Raw genomic sequence first — 26,676 nt, 5'->3', positions numbered from 1 at the left:
TGTTCTTTAAATTCTTCATTTCTAGATTCTGGAAGCCAGTGACCTGAATTGAGGCCATAAGTGTTACTTGAGATACACATTTTATTGCTTTGTGGCTGGTGACCTCTTCCTTTATCTGTAGAAATAGATGGATAAGCTTGTAATCTTGAATTCTATTCATGTTGAACATTAACTTTCCCAGACAGACATAGTCTAGAAGGACATCGCTATTGCCCTAGGGGATTTGACACATGAAAGACAAGGTAGACAAAACCTGACAGAAATACCAAATTCTGATATTGTTTTTTTCTCTATAAAGAAAGAAGCTATTATATAATAGTTACATGTTCCATTGAGTCGTATTAGACTTTTGTAAGGAAAGCTACCATTTGCCTTGAAAATTAAAGAATCTTTCGTTTTTTAGAAAGGATAGAAATATAGTATCATATAACACAGGGAAAATTTAAGTTGGCACTAAGGAAATCTGGATACAGAGTAGGATAGGCTCTAACTGGTTACATTTTCATTTTGTGAGAAAACAATTCATCAGTCTTTTATCTTTATTCATTTAGTGTGCATGCCTAAATAGTTTTTTTTGTGAACAGGCATGTGTATGAGCATTTGAGTACAAGTGCTGAAGCTAGAGAGTGAAGTCAAGGTGTCTTCCTCCTTCACTTCACACCTTATTTCCATCATAATTTTTGAGATACAGTCTCTCACCCAACCGACAGCTCAGTGATTGGCTAAAAGGTCTGGCCAGTGAACACCAGGATCTGCCTATCTACTAGGGATAACAGAGAGGAATCACTACACCCAGTGTTTACCAATACCCTAGGCAAGGAACTTAGGTCTTTATGCTTGTGTCATAGGTATTTACCTGATTGATCTCTTTTCTAGTCTGTTCCATCAAATTTTCCTCTGGATGTCACTTCTTTTGGAAACTTTGTTTTCCCTAGGTACTGTTTAATCTGAGAAAAGGAGTCAACTGGAGCCAAAAATAATATGACAATTCAAAGTTCTAGGGCAGTTTATGGGCGGAAGCCTGTTAGGATTATTTGAACTCAATTATACCTTATTACAGCATGAATTATTTCCACTGAATACAAAGTATAAGTCTTTTAATGATTGGTTACTATGATCTATTTTATATTTGTTCCCAGCATGCCAGTTTGATAATTCAATGAAGCCTTATCAAAAGTGTTATAGTTTGTTCTGATTTTTAAGTAGTTCTTACTTAACTTAAATGCCATTTTCCTCTTCTCTGCTTCTTTCTCCTCTTTCCCTTCTCCCATTGTCTACCTTTTTCTTCCTCCTCATTCTCCTCCTCCCATTCTCTATTTCTTTTTTCTCCTTCTTTCCCTTCTCCCATTTTTCTTCTTTTTATCTACTGTCTCTCTGTCCTCATCCCTTTAAAATTTTTTTCCATTTTTAATGGTGCTGGAATCAAGATTTTGGAATAACACATACTAAGCAAGTACCCTACTAGTCAGCTAACTCACATACCAAAAACATGTGTGTATTGCTTACATGTTAGAGGTATGCTTGCCCCTGTGTCCATGTATGGGAACTACAGGACAACATTGTATGTCTTCTCCATCACCCTTTACTCTGTTTTCTGAGGCAGGATCTTTTTTTTTAATTGAATATAATCTTTATTTACATTTCAAATGCTAAAACCTTTCCTGGTTCCCCCCTCCCTGAAAACCCCCAACCCCTTCTCCTGGTTCCCCCCTCCATGAAAACCCCCAACCCCTTGCCTCCAAGTATATGCCTCTCCACCCCACCCACTCCCACCTCTCCCCTCTCGATTTCCCTTTGTTGGGGCATCTATTGAGCCTTCACCTGACCAAGCACCACTCCTCCCACTGATGTCCAATAAGGCATTCCTCTGCCACATTTTTGGTGGAACCATGTGTACCCCCTGGTAGATGGTTCAGACCCTGGGAGTCCTGGGGCATCTGGGTGGCTGTCATCATTGTTCTTCCCGTGGGGCTGTAAACCCCTTCAGCTCCTCTGGACCACCCTCCAACTCTTCCATTGGGGACCCCACACTCAATCCAATGGTTGGCCGCTAGCACCCTGAGACAGGATTTTTCACTGAACCTGTAGCACACTGATTGTCTCAGCTGGCTGGACATTGGACTTCTAGGATTCACTTGTCTTTTGTCAGTGTTGGAATGCCAAGCATGTACTATCATAACATTTTTGATGGATTCTGGGGATCTAAACTCAATTCTTCATACTTGTGTAGGAAGAATTTTATTGACTGAGCCATCTCTCCAACCCTTCAGTACAAGTTTTCTTGTCAAATGAAATTTTACTGCCTTGGAACATCTATTCTATAAATTCTACAAATTCATTTTTTTGTAATGATTTATTTATTTATTATACAAACTAAATGATGAAGTCTTTCACATTAGGAATAAGTAATTTATTTATAGGCATAAGAACCATAGTGTTCCAGAATTTAGATTATGATTACAAAATAAAGAAAATAAAAAATAAATACCTACAAAAAATTAAACGTAAGATTCTTCATGGTGTTGTCTATTTATTTGATGACTCCATTTTATTTTTGCCATTCATTCTTCAAAGCATGTTTTTTTTTCCAGTGAATACCTATTTTAAATGATTGTCTTTATTAATGACCATGCATTTTGATATCACCAAAATTAAGAGGCAATTCTGGCTTTGACATGTTACCTGTACTGAAACTTGATAATTTAAGTAGATGTGAAGAATCACAGATCAAATACTCTGACGTAGAGCTAAATGTTCCTCTGGGTGAAAAGAAATCACTGAGAAATGCTGCAGGCTTCTCAGAGTATCAGAAAGGGGGAGAAAAGACAGAGAGTAGAGTGAGGTGTTTGCTCTACCAGGTCCTCATTGAAAGGGTTAGCCTTGAGCTGGAGTTAGAAGGCTGTTACAGTTTGACTGTTTGTCATGAGGCTGCATAAGGTCAATTTGTGTTGCAGATGAGATAGAAACAGTGTGAGCTGTGGATAGGGAAGTGAGGTTTGAAGTGATAATGTGGTCTAATTTAAGAGTGCATCTGGGAGCTAATCTGAGCCACATATGAAAATATAGCTTCCTGGCCTTAAGGCATCATCAATTTGGCTTGTCAAAAGCAACAGTAATATAAGTTGAGATGAAAACGGCTTGGGCCAACTGACTTCTGTAGACTCACAAGACTTCTTGGTTGCTGTCAGCAGTTTCTTCACACTAGACTTTGCTCAGTTCTAGGGTAAGTCTGAGTTGCTAGCAACTGGAGAATAGAAGATGACTAGTTACTCTTGAGTGTTAAGATAGAGCAGTCCTGAATTCTAATTCTACATTTGAACTAGATTTCCTGAATAATTAATTTTAAGTTATTTTTTCCTTATTTTTTCCTAATGTTGAAGGGCCATTCATTCATTCATTCACTGTCAAGTAGTTGCTTAGAACTTCCTTTGAATTTATTAGATGTATATGAGCAAAATAAAGCTCACCTTTATAACTAATGGGGTCCCTACCCTATAGAGCTGAAAATGGGAAGGCTGAAAAAATAGACAATAAAGAAACTGGATCATGTTTGTGGAGGGCTAGAGTGGACCCCATTGCTAGGGACCATTACACTAAATTCTATGTTATTCACTCAATCTTAATATATTCCTTTGTGATATATGTAGTATTATCTCTTTGTTTTTTTTTCTTTCAGTTTCCATGTGAGAAAAACAAGAGTGAAATAGAATAAGTATTCTCTAAATTCTCACAGCTAGTAAATGCCCTTCAAATTTAAATTTGCCTGGCTTCAAAATGCACTTTAAACAGCAGCAGCACACACAGCTGTGTCTTGAGGGGTCCAGCACAAAATTGTTTTTCTTTGTGAGTATGTGTGTGTATGTGAGTATGAGTATATATATATCATACCTCCCCACACACGCATACATATAGTTTTTGTGGTGTGTGGTATAGGCGTGTGTGTATGTGTGTGTGTGTGTGTGTATGTGTGTGATATGTATGTGTGATTTATGAATATGTGTATTTGAGTGTGCCTAGGTGTGCATGAGTGTACATACACTCTAATGCAAATATGTAGGACAAAGTGAGATGTTTCTTCCGGCCTTATACTCTTGAAACAGCTTTCTCATTGTACCTGGACCTAGGCTGGCATCAGTTAAGCTGTCATTCTTCTGAATTCACTTGCAGTGCTGAAGTTACAGTTACATGGCCCTTTTCATCATTTTATGTGGATTCTGGGACACTGCACTCAGCAAACATTCTTACTCGCTAAACTATCTCTTGCCACCCATCATGAGATATTAAAAAACCTAGAATTTTAGAAAGGAAACTGAAGGTATGTTTATTTTAAAATAGTCTACCAGATCTTCAGGCATTTCCATCCAGAGTCAAATTTTTGGAAACTCTTATAAAGACTTACATGTAATGATAGGAAACTGTATAGGTTGAGTAAAATGTAAGAGGAGATGAATGAGTAAGGAGGCATTGTGGTTTGTAGGAGTACTTTAGATGGTGTCTAATTCCTATTCTTCTCAGTGCTATGATTTATGGTTAAGAAGCTGACTTACATGGAGGGAATTGAATACCTCCATGAAATACCAGTGCAGTTTACTTAAATATAAACAGAAAGATGAACAGGTGACTTGCCAGTCTGTGAAAGAGCTGTGGCTTTAAAATGTGAATGTGGGCATTCACTTATTTAATTAAAATATGTCAATGAGAGAGAAAAATCAATCAAAATTAACTGTACAGGGTAAAAAAGAGAAATGTATTTTGACAAATATAAATACCAAATCACAATAAAATATTTTTCATAAAACTCAGAGGTATTTTTATTTTATTGTTTCTAATACTGGCTAATTGTTGACTCACCAAGAGGAAACTGCAAAAGTGACCAGATATACAAGCTTACTTTTTTTTTTATAAGCTTACTTTTAGTACCTCTAGGCCTTTTTTTTTTTTTTTTTGTAGAATGTCGTATTTCTGCAAATTGTGGAGGAAATTCCTAGTAGGAGAAAAAAATATTCATTTGAAAATTAGTTTAAGAGAAAGGAAGGGTACCTGGTGTGTTTTCAGGAATCAGCTAATTCACAGATTTTTTATATTGAAGTCTTTTAATAGATTGCCAAGAATTCAGATGGAGAAGCAAAACCCCCACATGCGAAGCTTTAAATTTAGGCAAAGTTAAGAAGGAAAACAGAATGGCTGATTCACAGTCAATCTTACTTAGTGAGCTACAGCAGGATAAAATTCTGTACCTGAACTCTCTTCCTCATTTGTTTCTTTCTAGTGTAGAAAAGAAGGGCAACTGCTTCACAGTGACCCCCAGGAATCACTCTTATACATTGTGAACTCAAGGACAGCCATTCTTGGGTACAATTGTCCTATACTACAGGGTCTTAGGAGGGCAGCTGGCAGCAGATTAAGGAAAATGGCAGTCCCCCGTGCTGTCCTTTGCATCTGTTAAGGATTTGTTGAACTGGTGCTTTGGGAAGTGTCTTAGATGATAAATGAAACTTAAAATTATTTCCTAGATAGGTAGGCCATCATCTACCTTCAACATGAAAAACCAAGACCAGGCCAGGAAATCATCCCCTTCTCAGCCTCTCTTGTCTTCTCTTTTAGATATCCATTTTAGGAAATTCTTCTCCAGTGCAGCTGTGTAGGCAGAAGTTACCAGGAAACTGATTTCATCTCCTCATAAAGAAAATAAAACAGGGTTGACAGTAGACAGACTCCTGTCTCCAGAGGAATTAAAACAGGATATTTCCTTTTGGATGTTGCCTTTCAGAGGAGAGACAGCCCCCTAGGTAGGATGGAAAGAGGTGAGGTCCTTATAGTTTTTAAAGAAAAAGTATGTTCTCCAACAAATGATGATGACTGTATGACAAAACATAGGTGCTAAGCTCCCTCCTCAGACTTCCTTCTAGTCTGCTCATTGAGCATAATAATTACGAAACACAGTCACTTTAGTGCCAACATCTCTACCTAAGACACATTTGTTCTGTGCTATGTTCTGAATGAATGTACCCTCTCCCCTTTCACCAACTTGATGGCTTTGAATGGTAAGGCCGTTTGTTGATTAGGCGAATAGACCATAAAGTTAGAGTCTGTGATGACTAGTTTACACCTTGAAAGAAGAAAGAATTCATGACTATAAGGAAGTTACTCTTAACACCAAATCTGCCTTAGTCATGAACTTTGACACTCCCAGAACTGTGAGGTTAAAATATTTGTGAGGTTAAAATATATTTAGTTTATAACTGTCATACAGCATCGATAATGGACCAAGTCACACTAAACTGACCTTGGGATAGAAGCAAATTCTAACTCAGGCATGGTAAATGTATGATTATTTTACTCAGGACATTGAGGTGGGAGGAACTTACATTACGTTAGTCTGTAGTACATAGTTGTAGACAAGCCTGGGCTGTATAGACACTGTACTCAAAAACAACAAAACAAACCAACAAAATCAGAGAAAAAGAAAGACTGTTCTTATTTAATATAATTTGTATAATCTAGCATGATTTCACCCAGCTACTTCTCAAACTTCATGTTGTCCAGCCCACTATTCCAGTGCAACTCCATTGGACAGCTTCTAAAACAAAATTATGTGTAGATGTGTTAGGGCAGGGATTGAGTTATTTAACTATGAAAGCCAGAAGTGCATGCTGGATCCCTTGGAAGTGGAGTTATATAAGGTACCATGTAGGTGGTGGGAGCTGAACTCAGGTTCTCCGTCTCTCCAGACTCTGTTCAGGACAGGCTTAGTTAGGCTTATATACACTCTGCTTCCATGTGCCATTCGCCGTTATTCATTCCATTCTTCTATGTAAGAGATATTTCATTTCTAGATGATTTTGATTTCAAAAGATTTGGATAAGGTATCAGCGTTTCGTTTAATCAAGAAAAGCTTAGTGATCTGCCATTTAGATATAATTTTCCTGTCAGATACCTATACTCTATCGTTCTCATTTAGGGCATTTGTTTCTGTTAAACTACGCTTTTGCTTATCTGACAATTTGATTAATATACGGGTCCCCTACTACAATATAAGCACCCTCAAAGGCAAAAGTACTTTCTATTTTAGTTTACAAGTTGTGCATTGGAGTGTGTAGCACAGTAAATACTTGATGAATGAATAGAGTAAGTGGAGCAGATAACATTTGCTGTAGGCATGGAGAAAAGAACACAGAGAAATAATCTGAGAGAGTGGCCCTAAGACACTCTAATTTTATATCCTGCCTGCATTTTAAGTTATTTTTCATGTTTCACAAGCCCCTAAAATCTAGTATTATTTGATTACCATATTATAGACTTTATATTATTTATGTTATATTACTTATTTCATATAGCTAATATTTATATTATTACATTAGATTACTTTATAGGCTGTTAAATAACTACAGATAAAGACTAAGTAGCAGATTTAAGCTATAAAGCCCTGTGTTTGAAAATTCAGGAGTTTGTACCCATGTTATATTGTACCATTTTGTAATTGACCAGTGTTGATTTGGCTTCTTTAAGAACACAGCATAAAGAAGGTGACATAAAATGCAGCTGTTGTTTTCTTGTTGCTGTTGAGTCTGGGATATCCAGGAACAAGCTTCCACTGTGTCTAGGGAGGAGGGTGGCATCTTCAGGCCTTGCAAATGGCTACTTTAGAGGTGCATTTTAACATCACGATGAAAACCAATTGATAGAAACAGACATGCAGACAGATGTGGAACATGAGCTAGTCTTTTCTTCTTCACTAGGAATTCTAGTTCTTTCCTGGGTGTCTGATTCCTTTAAGGCATAAATTTTCCAATATGCCGAAGAATTTCACCATGAGATCGAATGCTTCAGGAAATAAACTGGCTTGTGGTGGGGAAGAGCAAGCAGTCTATAACGAGAATGTATGCCTACCTTCTCTTTAAAATGTATTTTTAATCTTAAAATTATGTTCTCAGTTAATTATCTGTCTCAGGAACTTTGGGACAACCCATGAACTATGACAATCACACTGCCCTCTAGTGACAACAGGCTTCCTTAGATGTGGAATCTCTAGAGAGTATAATTCTGAGCCTGTGGCAGAATAGTGACTAAATAAAAATGAGTAGACTTAGCAAACACACAGATATAGAATGTTACTCAAGAAATATGGAGGTGAAACAATTTCCCATAATACAATTTTTAAGTATCTGTCTCCATTCACCTCATTCTTTCCACTGTTTCTGAATGTATGTGTTTTGTATACTGAATTGATGGGAAAGTTTTGTTTTAGTTTTTTTTTTTTAAGTGTATTCAGGAAGCATATGTGAGGAAATGAATCATTGGTAAAATTTCCAGTTGGAATTTGCATCATAGAAAGGAAAAGAATTCCAAAATAAACTCTGTACTTCCCAAAGGAACATTTAAAGTCTCTTTGATTTGAATTACTCTGTGATTTAATGTAAACACAATAATTAAACACTTGCAGACATGCAATGACTAATAATGAAGAGATATACATTTTTTTATAAAATATTGAGCCTCAAAGGAAATACACATAATTTATTTATATTTTTAAGTCTTGAACTTTTATATTGAATTAGATCTTAATTTAAACATTTCAAGATATCCTTGGCATATTAATACAGCAGATAAAATAGCCACCTTAAATCCATTGGGTTAACATTTTCTTATCATATCCTGATGCCAGATCAAAAGGAATAACAGGGCATTTCTCTGAAGTTCTAGATAAGCAAAAAACCATCACTAAGAAGTGATAAAAATTTTCTGATTGAGGTGAGAAAATTTTATCTAATGTCTTCATTAAATAGTCCAGAGAAAATTATCTTTATGTGTCCACATAAGTATACTCGCCAGACGATATCCCTAAGGTATTCTATTTCCTGACATGGAATAGTCTGGTGGATGTATTAATTGCTTTTCATCTTTTAAGGGAAAATTTTGCTTTAAATAAACACACTTTTCCCATCTATTTTTTGGGAACAATAATTCATATGTTGAAAACAAACTTACCGTAGTAGAGTCAATATTTTGCTAAGCAGTAATATGGGGTTCTTGAGGGCATGGACACATTAAACTCAAGAAAAACATCTGTTTTGTACATATTTCTTAGTATTCTTTAAGCAGGTTCATTTGGTGCCTACTCCTGGTACAGATGGGACCTCATAATTTATTCTTGCAGATATTACTTGCCAGTGTATAATTTAATTCACTATCTGAAAACTGTCTCATCAACACAAGAGAGTACTTAGTTTCCAAAATATGAGTTATGTAATGTGATTGTGAAGCTGTATGAATAAGAGAAAGGTTATCTGTGATGAAAATCGATTACTGATTTTGAAAATAATGTTCCTGTTATGGATATCAGCATTTTATTAAGTTCTTCCTGTGTTTCAGGTAATAAATTAAATCCTTCCTGTATAGAATTTCCTTTATTTATTGTATTTTATTTTGTTAGATTTTGTTGCTGGTGTTACTGTCAGGGGTGGTGTTGAAGCAGGGCTTTATCATATAACATAGGCTGGTGTGAAACTTTTTTGTATCTCTTCCTTTCCTTGAAATTCTCTAGCCTCTTGCCTCTTAAGAGTTTTGGTTATAGACATTGAACACCATTCATAGCTGCTTCTTTATTTTAAATGTACAGAATCTACTTAGTGTTGATCATCAGTCTTGGAACACTGTGATACTTTAGGCATGGTCCTAATTAATGTTTTTGTGCTCGCTCAAATTCTAATGTAATTCTATGCGTGCACTTATAGTCACAATGTTTTGCATTCATACACTTGGGAATCCTTAATCATAAACACATACTTTTCTTTTAATGTCTTGCAAGAGATTTCCATTATCATAAAGCTAGGGTTCCTTGTTAGTCTACTATTGAAACAAAAATACTTATGTTTCATATACCCACTTACTACGTATGTTTTTAAGATTGATTTTGAGTGTTAATGTTTTTAGAAGTGCTCATCTATACAAAATGTTTATATATATGCTCACCAGTGCAGAATGTACACACACACACACAGACACACACACACACACACACACACAGAGCTCTTGAAAACTCATACATTGTTTTTGATATTTACGTTCTTTTTTAAAATGATCTTTAACCTTTTTTTTTATATTCCAGTCATTATCCCCTTTCTGGTCTTCCCTCCCAGAGTTCCTCCTCCACCTTCTTCTCCAAGAGGATGTTCCTACCCCCCCCACTGAACCCCACCCCACAGCACTCTGCACTTTATGGGGCCTCAAGTCTCTCAAGGATTAGGCACAACTCCCACTGAGGCCAGACTATGCAGTCCTCTGCTGCATCTGTGTTGGTTGCCTGGGATAAACCCCTGTATGCTGCCAGGTTGGTGGCTCAGTGTCTGAGAGATATCAGGGGTCAAGTTAGTTGAGACTGCTGGTCTTCTTATAGGGTTGCCTTCCTCCTCAACTTCTTCCAGGCTTTCCATAATTTAACCACAGGGACCCCCAACTTGAGTCCATTGATTGCATATAAGTATCTGCTTCTGTCTTGGTCAGTTGCTGGTTGGGCCTCTCTGAGGGTAGCCATGCTAGGCTCCTGTCTGTAAACACACCTTAGTATCAGTAATAGTCTCAGGCCTTGGAGCCTCCCCTTGAGATAGGTCCCAATTTGGTCTGGCCAATGGACCTCCTTTCCCTAATCTCTTCTCCAGTTTTGTCCCTGCAGTTCATTCAGACAGGAACAATTCTGTGGCAGAGCTTTTCACTGAGAACTGGCAACCCCAACCCTCCACTTGTCCCATCTTTCTACTGGAGGTGTACTCTACAAGTTCCCTTGCCCCACTGTAGAGCATTTCATCTATGGTCCCTCCCTTTGATTCTTGAGAGTCCATCAAGTCCCAGGTCTCTGGTACATTCTAAAGGGTCTCCATACCTCTTACCTCCTGAGGTTGCCTGTTTTCATTCATTTTATTGGCCCTCGGGGCTTCACTCCCTTCTCCCCTCCCCAATATCTGATCATGTTTTTCTTTTGCCCTCCCCCTATCCACCCAGGTCCCTCCTTCCCTCTGCTCCCTGTGATTGTTCTCTTTCCCCTCCCAAGTGGGATTGAGGCATCCTCACTTGGGCTATTGTTCTTGTTAACCTTCTTAAATTCTGTAGATTGCATTCTATGTATTCTGTACTTCTTTGGCTAATATCCACTTATTAGTGAGTACATACCATGCATGTCCTTTTGAGTCTGAGTTACCTCACTGAGGATGATATTTTCTAGTTACATCCATTTGCCTGCAAAACTCATGATATTCTTTTTCTTAATAGCTGAATAGTATTCCATTATATAAATGAACCACATTTTCTATATCCATTCTTCCACTGTGGGAACATCTGGGTTGTTTCCATCTATCACAAATATGGCTGCTATGAGCATAGTATGTTTCCATCTTCTCGCTATCACAAATATGGCTGCTATGAGCATAGTAGAGCACGTACCCCTGTGGCATGGTAAGGCATCTTTTAGGTATATAGGTATTTAAGTATATTAGGTATAATACCTGGGTTTCTGGTAGCTCTATTTTCAATTTTCTGAGGATCCTTCAGATTGATTTCCAGATCATTTGCACTAGTTTCCAATCCCACCAGCAATGGAGTTTTTCTCTTTCTCCACATTTTTACCAACATGTGCTGTCATCAGATGTTTTGATTTTAGCCATTCTGACTGGTATAAGGTGGAATCTCAGGGTTTTTTAGATTTGCTTTTCCCTGATGACTAAATGTTTTGAACCTTTCTTTAAGTGCTTCTCAACCATTTGAGATTCTTCTGTTGTAAATTTTGATTAGTTTTAGACCCCAATTTTATGATTGGGTTATTTGGGTTTTTTTTTTTTTTTTTTTTTGAAATTTGCTTCTTGAACTCCTTATATATTTTGGATATTAGCTCTCTGTTAGATGTGGTGTTAGTGAAGATGTTTTCTCAATCTGTAGGTTGCTGATTTGTCCTATTGACTGTGTTTTTTGCCTTACAGAAGCTTTTCAGTTTCATGAGATCTCATTTATCAATTCTTGATCTTAGAACATGAGCCACTGGAGTTCTATTTAGGAAATTTCCCCCTGTGCCAAGGCATTCCAGGCTCATTCCCCATTTCTCTTCAGTTAGATTCAGTGTATTTGGTTTTATGTTGATGTCCTTGATTCACTTGTACTTGAGCTTTGTTCAAGGTGACAAATATAGATCTATTTTCATTTTTTTACATACCTTCTACCAGTTAGACCAGCATCTTTTATTGAAGATGTTTTCTTTTTTTTAATTGTATATTTATGGCTTCTTTGTCAAAGGTCAAGTATCTGTAAGTGTGAGGTTTTATTTCTTATTCTTCAATTGTATTTCATTGATCAACCTGTCATTTTACCAATACCATGCAGTTTTGTTTGTTTTGGTTTTTTTTTTTTTTTTGTGTGTGTGTGTGTGTGTGTTTGTTTTCTAACACTATTGCTCTGCAGTATAGCTTGAGGTCAGGGATGGTGATTCTCCCCCATCCCTGTTCTTTTATTGTTCTTTTATTGTTAAGAATTTTTCCTACTCTAGGAATTTTTAATTTTCCATATGAAACTGAGAATTGCTCTTTCCATGTCTTTGACGAATTGAGTTGGAATTTTGATTGTGATTGCATTAAATCTGTAGATTGCATGAATCTTGGTAGGATGTCTATTTTTACCATATTAATCCTACAAATCCATAAGCATGGGCATTCTCTCCATTTTCTGAATTATTCTTTGATTTCTTTCTTGAGATATTTAAAGTTCTTGTCATACAGATCTTTCCCTTGTTTATTTAGAGTAAGCCTAAGATATCTTGTATTATTTGAGAATATTGTGAAGGGTGTTATTTCCCTATTTTTTCAACCATTTCATCATTTGTATAAAAGAAGGCTACTAATTTATTTTAGTTAAATTTGATATCTGGCCACTTTCCAAAAGTTGTTTATCAGCTGTAAAAATTCTCTGGTAGAATTTTTGGGGTGGCTTATATATACTATCATATCATGTTCAAATAGTTATACTTTGACTTCTTCCTTGCCAATTTGTATGCTCTTGATCTCCTTTTGTTGTCTAATTCCTCTGGCTAGAACACTAAGTACTATATTGAATAGATATGGGGACATTGTGTGTCCTTGTCTTGATCATGATTTCAGTGGGATTGCTTCAAGGATCTATCCATTTAATTAGATATTGGCTGTTTGTTTGCTGTGTATTGCTTTTGTTATGTTAAAATATGGACCTTGAATTTCTGATCTCTCCAGTACTTTTAACATGAAGTCATGTTGTACTTTGTCAAAAGCTTTTTCAGTATCTAATGAGATGATCATGGACTTTTTCTTTTTAGTTTATTTATATAGTGGATTATGTTAATGGATTTTCATGTATTGAACCAACCTTGTATCCCTGGAATGAAGCCTACTTGATCGTGGTCAATGATGGTTTTGATGTGTTATTGGATTTGGTTTCCTAGAATTTTTGAGTATTTTGTATGGATATTCATAAGCAAAATTGGTCTGAAGTTGTCTTTCTTTATTGGATCTTTGTGTGATTTAGGTATAAGGGTAATTGGGGCCTCATAAAGTGAATTAGGTAGTGTTTCTTCTGTTTCTATTTTATGGAATAGTTTGAAGTGTATTGGTATTAGCTCTTTTGAATGGTCTGGTAGAATTCTTCACTAAAGCCATCTGGGCCTGGGCTTTTTTGGTTGGGAGGTTTTAAATGACTTTTTCTATTTCTTTAGGTGATATGGGTTGTTTAGATAATATACTTGCTCTTGATTTAACTTTGGTATATCGTATCTGTCTAGAAAATTATCCCTTTCGTCTGCATTTTCCAGGCTCATGAGTAGAGGCTTTTGTAGTAGGATCTGATGATTTTTTTTTTCAATTTCCTCAGGTTCTGTTTTTGTCTTCCTTTTCATTTCAGATTGTTAATTTGGGTTCTCTCTCTGGACTCTTTAGTTACTTTGGCTATAGGTTTATCTATCTTGTTGACTTTCTCAAAGAACCAACTTTTGCTTTTGTTGATTTTTTTTTTATTTTTCTCTTTGTTTATATTTGGTTGATTTCAGCCCTGAATATGACTATTCCCTGCCCTCTTCTTCTCTTGGGTGTGTTTGCTTGTTCAGGTGTGCTGTTTAGTTGCTAGTGTAGGATCTCTCTAATTTCCTTAGCAGGCCTCTAAGTGCTATGAATTTTCCTCTTGGCACTGCTTTCATTGTGTCCCATCAATTTGGGTATGTTGTCTCATCATTTTTATTGAATCTCAGGAAGTCTTTAATTTCTTTCATATTTCTTCCCTGACCAAGTTATCATTGAGTAGATAGTTGTTCACTTTCCACGGATATGCAAGTTTTTGTTGTTATTGAAGTCTGGCCTTAATCACTGGTGATCTGTTAGGATGCATGGGATTATTTCAATTTTCTTGGATTTGTTAAGGCTTGTTTTTTTCTACCAATTATATGGTCAGTTGTGGAAAAGGTATCATAAGGTGCTGAAAAGAAGATATATTTTTTTGATTTTTAGGGTTAAATAGTCTGTATATATCTGTTAAATCCGTTTGGCTCATAACCTCTATTAGTTTCACTCTGTCTTTGTTAATTTTCTCTTTCAATTATCTGTTGATTGGTGAAAGCAAGGTGTTCAAGTTTGTTCAAGTCTCTCGATATTATTATGTGGAATTCAATGTGTGTGTTCAATGGATTGAGACTTTCTCTTGTTGGATTTTCCCTTTGAATATAAACTGTCCTTCCTCATTTCAATTAATAAATTGTGGTTGTAAGTGTATTTCATAGGATTTTAGAGAGGTTTCTTCTGCTGATTTCTTGGGACCACTGACTTTGAAGACTTATTGTTTCCAGCCTTTTACTCTGGGGTAGTATTTGTCTTTGTTATTGATGTGTGTTTCTTGCATTCAGCAAAATGCTGGATCCTGCTTGTGTATCCAGTCTATTTCCTTATGTCTTTTTGTTGAAGAATTGAGTCTGTTGATATTGAGAGATAAGACAGATAATTCTTAGTTCCTGTTATGTTTACAATTAGAGATGGCATTATGTTTATGTGATTTTCTCCTTTTGTTTTTGTTGTGACATGACTAATATCTTGCTTTTTCATTGGTGTTGATATCTTCCTTGTATTGGAATTTTCCTTCCAGAATCTTCTGTAGGACTGGATTGATAGATACATATTGTTTAAATTTGTTTTTTTCTTGGGAAATTTTGGTTTCTACATTTATGATGATTAAGATTTTTCCTGTGTGTAGTATCCTGGACTGGCATTTGTGTTCTCTAAGGATCTGCTTTACCTCCCTCAAGTCTCATCTGGCTTTTAGTGTCTCTATTGAGAAGTCTGGAGCAATTCTGATAGGTCTGCATTTATATGTTACTTGGCCTTTTTCCCTTTAGTATTCTTTCTTTGTTCTGTGCATTTAGTGTTTTTATTATTTTGTGACAAAAGGATTTCCTTTTCTGGTCCAATTTGTTTAGAATTCTATATGATTCTTGTACATTTATGGCTATCTCTTTATTAGGGAAGTTTTCTTCTATAATTTTGTGAAGATGTTTTCAGATCCTTTGATTTGGGAATCAGTACTGTAATTATGTTAAGGCTTAGCACACATTTTATGAAGACCAGCTCTTGCTTTTGACAAACAACATGGGTGTGAAGAAGCAGTAGATTGGAGCGAGTCAGTGTCTGTAATCCTGGAGTTGAGAACCAGGCACAAGGAAAGATTAGTTATTGTACAGATATTATTTTCTCTATGAATGGCTTTGTGAAAATCAAGGCAATGCAGGGAAACTTCAAGTTTGATGCCTAGTCAGACACACATATATTTATGATTGTATGAACTGAAGAGGGAGTGATGCTGGCAAGGACTGCAGTGGCAACTCATAACCCAAGAATGCAGTGCAACACAGAGTCTTGATGGGAGATGAAATTCAAGACCTTGACTTGGCTAGTGAGTTGTACTGGTAACTGAAACATGATGTATGTGGCTCATGGGAACTATTGGTACTGGCTTACTATATTTCAAGATTTTCATCCCTTAGCCTTTGATGGCTATTTTTTGCCATGTTTTTAACATGAGATGAAAAGACATAGTCTGTATAAAGAATTTACCTTCTACAATTTCTGTGGCTTTGAGCAAGCTATTTTGCTTCTTCAAATCTCTGAATAAATCATCTTCGAAATTTGTGGGATAATTTCTTTCTTACAAAGGTTTGAAAACATCTTTTATTCATTGAAGTACATAATATGCATCAGATGATCAGGCAGTGGTCCTAAGTGCTGATCTACATACATACTATGTCAGCTTTAAACAAGTAAGTGTTGTCACTTCTTGGTTTAGGTATATTTACAATAATCTGTTCTATATCTCTTATAAAAATAAGTCTTGAGTTAATTAATAATACATGTGGGCACACACACTGCATAAATTACAATAATATAATGGTTGCTTTCATTTTTTGCCTTATAAACTCACATCATAGCTAACCAGCTTAAGACTATAGTCCTCCACTAAGGTTGCATGCTTGATTCATTTGGAAATATTGCAGAAATTGTATACATATGTTACCACACAACACTGACCTGAGAATTTCTGGCTGAGAAGCTCTCATTTTGTTAACAGTTCATCATCTATGGGGTTGCAGAGTTGATCTGAGGATCGCCATAAAATCTGTTCCAAAGCAGCTAAAGCAAAATGATCTTAATTTTAGAAATGGTGTACTTTTAGGGAGATCTGCATGTACTAAGAGAAACTGGAGAACACAAAGGAAGTCAAGGTTACAATATGTTACAGTATTGAATGGAGCTAGAGAAGTATGTTGGAAATCCCATTTCCATCATCATTTAGTCAATTTTTTGGGCGGGGGGAGGGTCTTTTGTTTTCAAAATGGAACTAGTTACAGATGGTCTATGGCCAGATGTGAATTATAATCCCTGGTAAGTGGAAAAATGAATTTGAATGCAAAGAACAATTTCATCAATAGTCAACATTTTACTCATATTTAAAATTTGACAAATATCTGAGAGATAGCAACAAAGAGGAACTTGTTTGCCTTGTTTTTTGAAAAATGGTCTCAGTTGTAGCCCAGCTGACCTAGTACCCATAACCTCTCATCATCCACCTCCCTAGTTCTAGATAATTAGTCCTACTTTAAAAATTTAAAAATTTAAAATTTTTATTTTAAATCATTTATCTTGAAAAGTAGACTTCTCCATACCTCATGAGTCTGGAAAAAAGACTGACTTCATAACCTGTGGTCATGAAGTATAAATGAGTTCCCTAAGTTCTTGGGTGGAGACCCAAGGGTACACATTATCATTATTATTATCATGGATCTGAAGAGAGTTACTTCCCTTATATCCATGTTTATGGACTATATTGCCATTGATCCAGGAGTCAATGAATTCTTGCCAACATTTGGCACATGTCACTATTATTGTCCTGAGAAAAAGCACTAACAAGATGTCCTGTCCTCTTGTTGGCAGAGGATTAGAGAGCTAGTTCAGGACAGACCCCTGAGCATTGAACTCAAGGTTAGGGTCAGACCATCATTGAAATTTAGCCCTAGTGGCTTGTTCTGTCTTTAGAAAAGACAGGGTCTTCTCTTTTCACATCAAATTTCATCCAGAGAGCTGTTGCAGATCCTTCTAAACAAATCATAACACTTCCTGACACGTGCTGGTAGCTTTCTGTAGTACAACTATAATATTTGTATCTCAGACTTCTCTAATGGTTAAGAACAAGAACAAGAACCATCTTATGGAAAGAACAATTAGGAGGAAAGACTTATCTAGGGTAGTTTTCTAAAATAAGTTATTTCTGATTTTCATTGATCGGTCAGCAAAGTATTTACCGCCTGCTATTTCCTTCTGTGTTGTATTTAATGTCAAGCGTAAGAAGAAGCATATGCAATGGCCAGAGTACAGGTGCTTGGAGCAGCATCCTTAGGTTGGCATTTTAGTTTTGTAACTTCCAAGCTGGTTGTTGTTGTTTTGTTGTTTGTGTTGAGTAAAATATTAATGTCAGGATGTCACTTCATTCTTCCATGTAGAAGAGATATTAATAACAGTAATTATTTCCTTATGTTTCAGGAGTGGGTTAATATAAATAAATATAAAGTGGTCAAACATGACCAGTAAAGATAGCCAAGTATGTTCACGTATGTTTGTAGGGTTTGTTTTGTATATATTCAAGAATAAAAAAATATTTAACAGTAATCAAGTGGAAATGGAGTTCTTAAAAAAGCTAAAGCAAAACACTAAAATGACAAAATACCTAAAATATTTAAAAAGTGAATCACAGATTTACTAGACATGGTCTTATGTCAAAGTGTTAATTTGTAACAACATTATGAGCTGAGTGTGCTTAGCGAAGTGAATTATATGCAGCAGAGAACTATCCTGATGTTATTTACATTTCAAATCTAGTAATAGTTCAATCCCCAGAATCATAATGAGTGCCAGGGATTTGTAGTGTGGGCCAAAGGAGGGAAAATACTAGTTGAAATGTAGATGGGAGGAACAAGTTCTGATGGCCGGTTAAACAATGTGGCAATCCTAAGTCAGTAACATACTGTGTGTTTTACAATACTGAAAATATTGCGAGTGACCTTAATGTCAAGAAATGGTAAGTGTTGCTGCTTAGTAGGAAGTGATGTTGGTCTGGTTTGATTATTCAACACTGTGTGTTCATACAAATGCTTGATGTTTTACAGAATGAATATGTACAGTACTTATTTGTCATTTTTAAAATAAATAAGATTTAAAAAGAAGTGATAGAAGAGTATTAAAAACATTATAGTACAGAAGCAATGAAAATCTTAGTGACATTGGGATAGTTCCAATCCTCAGAGCAGCTAAGCAGTCAAGAGGAATAGAATTTAAGGTGAAGCTATAAGAGGAATCAAATGACAAGGTGAAGAGCTCAGAGACAAGTGTGTGAGAATGAGTCGGCTGGGCAGAAATGGAGACAATATCAGAGAGAGGGAAGAACATAAATCCAGTTTCTTTTAGAACTCTTCTGAGCTTATCAGTGAATCAGATTTCTGTGCAGTTTGGTTGTAGAGGTGTAGATCACACTTAAATGAGATCTCGGGCTTCTTCCAGATAGGATAGCATAAGAACTTGACCCTGAAATGGAAAGCACCATTAAGGTGATTATATCACTAGCAAAATGAAGAAAAATAAGCTTTAAGGCCATTGAGAGCAAAAAGAAATTGTTTTGGAGCTTTAGTAAGATCAAAGAAACTCTGCAGCATTCTTAAAGGAGTTGGCATTTAACATGGTCCTTAGTGAGCAGGGTGACATATGCAATTTCAGATCAAGGCAGCTTTTCCTTTGTACTTGACTTTGACCCTTGCCTTATTTGTTCAGCTAGGATTGTGCTTAAGCAGAGCTTCTGCATCTGTCCTGAACCTCAACTGCAGCCTTATCCTTTTACCCATGTGCCGTACAGTCCTGGCTTATCTTCGAGGATCACAGAAGGTACAGAAAAGAAAATCTTACTCATGAATTTCTATGGCAAGATATAGTGTAATAATCATAGTTAGTTGTTCTGTTTTTATGAACTGTTTTTATTTAGAATATCCCTTCTCAATGGGGGTAAGAGGCATGTTGCCTATAAAAGTGGTTAAAAAACTCTTTTGTAAACTAGACCAGGGAAGAGGATCACAGACATATCATCCCCCATGCTTTCAGGTACTATGTTCAGTACTATCATGATTCTTAATAACAACTCTACAATCAGACATTACTGGTTCAACTTAAGCTTGAGAACCTGAGATATAGAAAGTATGGCTATATCAAGATCAGATATAAATGAATGACATTTATTCCATTCCAGTTCTTAGAGCTTCTCTACTGTCTCAGACCTCATTGATGTTTGTATTTTATTTAGAAAATCCAGGTAAGCAAACCAGAGTACTGTGCTCTTTGACTATTATACAAAATAATTGCTGGTGTTTACACTTTCCAATTATTTAGCATTCCTGACTCCTTGTGAGCTATGCAGAAGACTTAGATAGATGACAATATTGAATATTGAATATCAACTCAAATTTTTTTGTTGTTGTAAAACAAGAAGGGCAAGAAAGAAAACTACTTTGTCATTAAAAAAACATTTTTTGTCTTTAATTAGTGCTTTGTATAAGTGTAAGCATGCACATGTTTGTATGTATGTTTTGATTTTTTACTGAAATAATCAGAGCTGCATGGATAGATAATTATGTTTTCAGAGGTTTTAGTGATTTTTGATGTGTGTAATGCTGATTTACTATATCAAAACTTATTAGTTTTTAAGGTAATTACATTTGGAAAAACTTTATTTTTGCAGTCACTTATGGAAATAGCATTCCCTAGGTTGCCTACTATTATTAAATTTTAGGATTTGAGCTCCCTGACTGGCCATTGGCTTGGCATGAAGAGGACTATAAATGGGAGAAAGTGAGAAGGTCCCTCCTAGCTTTCTCAGTAGATAATAGGTCTTAAAGATTTGTTGCCCAGAATGAAGCACAGATATTCAAAGATTCTTGACATTTATTTTTCTACAAGATCAAGAAGACATTTAAAACCACAGATACCACTGGTCTAACTTAAAAATAACCTTAGGGTTTTTGCATCACAAAGGATATCATATATTCTATCAAATTTAAACTTAAAAAATTATGTATACCAAGTTATCAGAAAGTTTCCTCTGACTCTGTTCCGACAGAACAACTGCTCATGACAGTTTGGGACAAATGTCAGCATAGACATTTATGTACAGTGACATTTTGTAGGATCACAGTGTGGTTTCTAATTTTTCATCTAACAGTTTATGTTTTTCAGGTTTTTTTCAAATAAATAACATTTTTCACATTCTTTTGAATGATTTCAATGACTATGCCACAGATCTCTGACTTTTGACTAGTAGACTTGTATTTCTAATAATTTTCATGATATAAGCAATGCTGTAGGGAAAGTTTTTGAAAACATTTTGACTGGTTGTATTATTTTTTACCGTATTAATCAATTTTTATTTAGGTCCCTAGCAGGAGAACAAGAAGATTGTTGGATAAAAGCAAGACTCTACACATCACCTGTGGCATAACTATCTGTATTTTCTCAGGTGAGAGAGCTGAAAAGCATTATTTTATTAGAATCGTATATTTTACCAAGGTAGAGAGACTTGATTTTATTGTTTTGTATATTTTCACCTATTTTATTTGGTGATTTTCTAATTATCTATGTAGGTCTTCTTGTGATGTTCCTGACTCCTACTCACTCACTTAAATCCTCCACTCTTCTACAAGACTCTTCAAGTTCCTCTTGATGTTTGACTGTCGGTCTCTGCATATGTTTCCATCAGCTGCTGGGTGAAGCCATTCAGCAGAATTATGATAGGCGCCTGTCTGAAAACATAGTATCATTAATAGTTTTAGGGATTAGCTTTCTCCCATTATATTGGTCTCAAGTTGGGCCAATCATTGCATCATTATCTAAATCTCTCCTTAATGGCTAATATCCACTTATAAGTGAGTAGACCATGTGTGTCTTTCTGGGTCTCAGTTAATTCACTCAGGGTAATGTTTCTTAGTCGATCTATTTGCCTGCAAATTTCATGATGTCTCTGTTTTTAGTAGCGGAATTAAATTGTTTAGATGTACCACATTTTCTTTTTCAATACTTCAATTGAGGACATCTACGTTGTTTCCAGTTACTGGCTATTATGAATAAAGCTGCTATTGAGCAAGTGTCCTGTGGCATGTTTTGGGTACACACCCAGGAGTGGTATAACTGAGTTTTGGGGTATAACTATTACCAGTTTTCTTATAAACCACCAAATTGATTTCCAAAGTGGTTGTACAAGTATGCACTTCTACCAGCAATGGAGGAGCCTTCCACTTGCTCCACATCCTCATCAGCATGAACTGCCACTTGAGTTTTTGATCTGTGCCATTCTAATGGGTGTCAAATGGAACCTAATTAAAGACCCAAAAATAAATCCACACACCTAAGGACTCTAGACTTTTAACAAAGAAGCCAAAGCCATACATTGGAAAAAAGAAAGAGTCTTTAATACCTGGTACTTTTCTAACTGGATGTCTTCCTGTAGAATAGTGCAAATAGAACCATATTTATCACCCTACACAAAACTCAAGTCCAACTAAAAGAAAGACCTCATCATAAAACCAGGCACTCTGAATCTAATAGAAAAGAAAGTTAGGAACTTCCTTGAATACATTGGCACAGGAGACATTCCTGAACAGAACAATAATGGCTCAGGCTCTACAATTAACAATTAATTAAGTGGGACTTCATGAAACCGATAACCTTCAGCAAGGCTGACACTGCCAATAGGACAAAACAGCAGCCTAAAGAATGGAGAAAGGACTTTACTAAATGTACTTCCAACAGAGGATTAATATTCAAAATACAAAAAGGACTCAAGAAATTAGACACCAGGAAACTAAATAACCCATTTTAAAAATGGCATCCAAAGGTAAACACAGTTTTTAACAGAGGAATCTCTAATAGCTGAGAAACACTTGAAAACATTCATAGTCTTCATGGAAATACAAATCAAATTGGCTTGAAATAGTAGCTTTTTTTTAAATATATAGATTTCCCATTTTCTTTTCAGATGTCAGGGATTTAGAACCATAGAATGCACTGGATTTCTCATTTGTGTTATCCACTATATCATATAAGTGTAAGTTCTTTTCTTGTATTTTTATCACTGGACGGATCATGTCTTTTCAGAGTTTGCTGATAGTTTAGTGCCTGGATAAATTATACTTTATTCATCTGCCCACATCGTGGTTGCTTCCAACTTTTGGCCATTATGAATAAAGTTGCTGTAAAATATTGACTGTCTGTTTGTCTCTCTCTTTCCCTCTGCCTTTGAATTTGTCTTTATTTCCTATTTATATATCTTATATTTTGTGGATTTTGAGTTTTTTAAGTACTTTGGATAGGTGTGAGAGGAAGAGAAGTTAAATTTTGCCTTCCAAAGTGGCCATTCCACCATCATTAAAGCAGCGTTCTAGTTTCTCTGTATGTTTGTCAACATCTGAGGTGCTGTATTCTGGATTTCAGCCATTCTCTTAGATATTTATTGCATCTCATGATACAGATTATGAAACATTTCATATGCTTATTTATTGTTATATATTTTCTTTTCTAAGATATCTGCTAAGATCTTTTCCTCTTATAATCATAAAAATTTTAAAGTAATGTTTTAGGTATGATTTTAATAGTTGAAATAAGTGGCCTTTATTAGGACTTTATGTCTCTTGAAAATGCTTTCTCCTACTCTGTGGCTTGTGTTCTTATTCTTTGAATCTTTCCTGGAAGAAAGAATTTAAATTTTAAGGGTGTCTAGTTTATCAATCATTTTCATAGATTATTTCTTTGAATTGAGTCAAATATTATTTCATCGATTCTATGTAATTTCTATTAAAATATTTATAATATTCCTCATAGAATCAGAAACTCTAACCTTACAAATTATGTCAAAGTAAGAAGAAAGCCAAAACACACTGAAAAGCTAAAGCAAAAAAAAACCAAAAAACAAAAAACAAAAAAAAAAAAACAAAGATGGAGTCATTATGCTAACTTCAACTTTGATTGAATTTATTACAAAAGTATAATTTAGTACAAAATTTAGTATAATTGAGTGCAAAAGTAAAAATACAGAAGACTAATAATCAAAGAAAATAACGCAGAGCAACAGAGATAATTTAGTGGCTAAAAGGACTTCTGCTCCTCCAGAGGAACAATGTTGTGTTCCTAGTACCCACAATGGGTATGTCACAACTGCTTGTAACACTATTTCCAAGGAATCCACCCTCTTCTGGTCTTCTTGCACACATGTGGTATATGTACACAGAGACACAAGCATATACATAAACACACACATGTCTTTTGAAGAAGAAAAAACAGAATCTTGACATATAAAAAAGAGGCTTATAGGATCTTATCTATTACTCAGTGGGTAAAAGCAATTTACCACACGGGCCTCTTGGCCTGAATTTGAACTCCAGAATCCACAAAAAGAGCCACGTGCAGTGGTATAGATCAGTCATCCATGAACACTTATAACAGGAGAATGACTGGAAGCTCACAGGGCTATCTAGCTGGCCTAGATTATGCTGTGCCGTAGAAAGAAAAGAGACCTTTTCTTAGGAAGGTAGCAAGTAAGAACTGACTCTTGAAAGTTTTCCTTGAACCTGTACATATATACCATGACACATGTGTGCATACCAAATTTTGCTACTTAATTAAAATAAGTACAATGAAACAATTGTGTGTCAAGAAATAATCCCACGAAACTCTAGTCACGTAATTCTCTACAAAGATGCCAAAATCATAGGAGCTTTGTCATGAAATTGTGCCCAACAAACTGTTTTCACATGCAGAAAATTATAATTCTCAGGCTAAAGAAAAATCAACTTAAAAGTAAATTAATGACTTAACTGTCAGATAGAAAGGTACCAGGGTTAATAGAGGTGGTTTAGCATTTAAGAGTGCTGCTAGCTCTCTCATTCTCTCACTCTCAGCTTCATTCTTCCCCTCTTGAGCTCTCCTCCCCTCCCTGCTCTCTTCCTCTCTATGCCTTTCTCTGCCTCTCATCCCCAGTTAACGCCCCTCCCCATTCCCCGAATAAACTCTATTCTTTACTTAAAAAGAAAAAGAGTGCTGTTCAGTTATACTAGACATCAAACCCACATCTGGTTGCTCAAAAAAAGGTAATAACTTCAGTTACAAGGAATCCAGAATAATCTTTGGCCTTCATTGGCCATATACACAATTGAACTTGTACTGATACAGATACAATTCTGGGTCAAAAATTTTGAAGGTAGATAGGTGGTCCATCCATCCACTGGGAGCCCTGTCTGTCTACTGGAGGTGATCTCTTCAGGTTCATCTCCCTATTGTTAGGTATTTCAGCTTCGGTCATCTCCATTGAGTCCTGGGGGCCTCTCACTCCCAAGTCTCGGGGACTTTATAGAGATTGTTTTGAGTTTTTTTAAGGGCTTAATATTCAGTTGTTCCAGGACCGTTGTTGAAACCCTATGTTTTTCTTCCTTTTGTTGTCTCTTCTCTTTGTAGAAACACTCGTGAATTATATTAATTTGAACAGGTTTTTGAGTTCTCTATTTCATTATTCTATTTGTATATTCTTCTGCCAGTAACATATTCTCTTGAGTACTGTAACTTTTTAGCACTTTTTAATTATACCTGACATCAATGCAACCCATTTTGATACCCAACTTGTTAGCCTGAAATATAATTCCTAGAAATAAACTTTTAGGTTATTTGGCATTCTGAGACTCTCTTGCCTTTATTGTTCTTTGTAGGTAATTAATAGTACTCAGTGATTTTGAATTGTATAGTCTATGTTTTACACATTGTTAGCTCTTCTATTTTTCAGGCTATCATTTCCTTTGAAACAACATACTTCATTATATTATTTTAACCTGTAATGGTTAGTTAAAAATTATGAAATATTTATAACTTTCATTACATGATATTACAAATGAATTGAAAAGAAAAGTTTATCGGTTATAGGGCCAAGGCTACAAGAGTGCCTTTATTCAATATGTTATCATAGAATGTTGATATGTACCTCATTTAACCTTAAAAAAAACAGATTAGGAAAGGGGAAGGTTTTGAGGCCTAGTTGAACAGATCACTTGCTCCCTCCTTGCCTGTCTTGAGGTACTAATATTCATTGTTGACTATAAATAAAGGGTTATTTCAAACTTCTAGTAATTCTCTAATACATGCATCTTTTATATGAGCTCAGAGTCGGCTGAGCACTGTGTTGGCAGTGCCTTTATAGGTTGGTTGGTTGATTGTCAAGGGGAAATCATTATTTACCCGAGTTTTTCTTCCATGAAGTGCCTCCCAACCCTTTACTGTTGAATTTAGAAAATTATCTATTGATTGTGGAAGATTTCCACTGGATAAAAACCATTCAGAAGACTGAAATTTGGGAATGGGAATGACAATGAAGTACGTAAGATGGAGTAGGTTAGAACTATGGGAAAGATGAACTGTGTGGAATACAAAGAGATCCAGGATCCAGTAAGCAGTTTATTGAACAAATGAATGTTTGTATTGATAGGCACAAAATGTAAAAATGTGTGTGTGTGTGTGTGTGTGTGTGTGTGTGTGTGTTTGTATGTGTGTATTTGTAGACAGAGACATTAAGTCAGAATATTCTCTAGATTTTGACCTAAATTACTGTGGTTATTTAACTCTAGTTTTTGAAAATTTAGTAAACTATCTCTCATCAGATGACTTTGATTTTATGTTTTAGAATTATTTCAGTTCAGTATTTTATTGCTTATGTACCTATTTCAGTTCTATTTTTAATCTGTAATTATTTATGGAGAACAAATGACTTCTAGCCAAGGAACATATGTGGAGACCCCACTGACTTATACCTGACATGGTTTGTAGGTGTGCACGTAGCTGCCCACTTGGTGAATGCCCTCAACTTTTCAGTGAACTACAGTGAAGATTTCCTTGAACTGAATGCAGCAAGATACCAGAATGAGGTGGGTGGTCTCTGACTTTCCATCTTCCCTTCACTTGTCATTAGATAACTAATGAGGGCCTGTGATTTTTACAGAAAATCTGTACCTCCCTGCTCCTTTGAGTGCTTTTAAAAGGCAGTTGTCAAGTTGAGTTTTATTCTCTT

General features: G+C 35.7%; 1 protein-coding gene across 3 annotated transcripts in view; it reads left to right on the top strand.

The window, feature by feature from the left end:
- The window catches only part of Nox4 (NADPH oxidase 4), a 143,363-nt gene that overhangs the window by 11,986 nt on the left and 104,701 nt on the right, over window positions 1–26,676 (top strand). The window contains exons 1-4 of one of the 3 annotated variants that reach the window (XM_052159146.1): window positions 3,152–3,223; window positions 19,362–19,472; window positions 21,009–21,093; window positions 26,436–26,533. In XM_052159146.1, coding sequence (XP_052015106.1) covers window positions 19,431–19,472; window positions 21,009–21,093; window positions 26,436–26,533 — 225 coding nt within the window. In that variant the 5' untranslated portion in view covers window positions 3,152–3,223; window positions 19,362–19,430. Of the gene's footprint in view, window positions 1–3,151; window positions 3,224–19,361; window positions 19,473–21,008; window positions 21,094–26,435; window positions 26,534–26,676 lie in introns of those variants that run through there. The other 2 variants (XM_052159136.1, XM_052159153.1) reach the window with 2 other exon arrangements.

This window comes from Apodemus sylvaticus, chromosome 1 (assembly GCF_947179515.1).
Source record: "Apodemus sylvaticus chromosome 1, mApoSyl1.1, whole genome shotgun sequence".
NCBI lineage: Eukaryota > Metazoa > Chordata > Mammalia > Rodentia > Muridae > Apodemus > Apodemus sylvaticus.
Note: the sequence above shows the minus strand (reverse complement) of the source record. Positions and strands in the feature narration are given on the sequence as shown.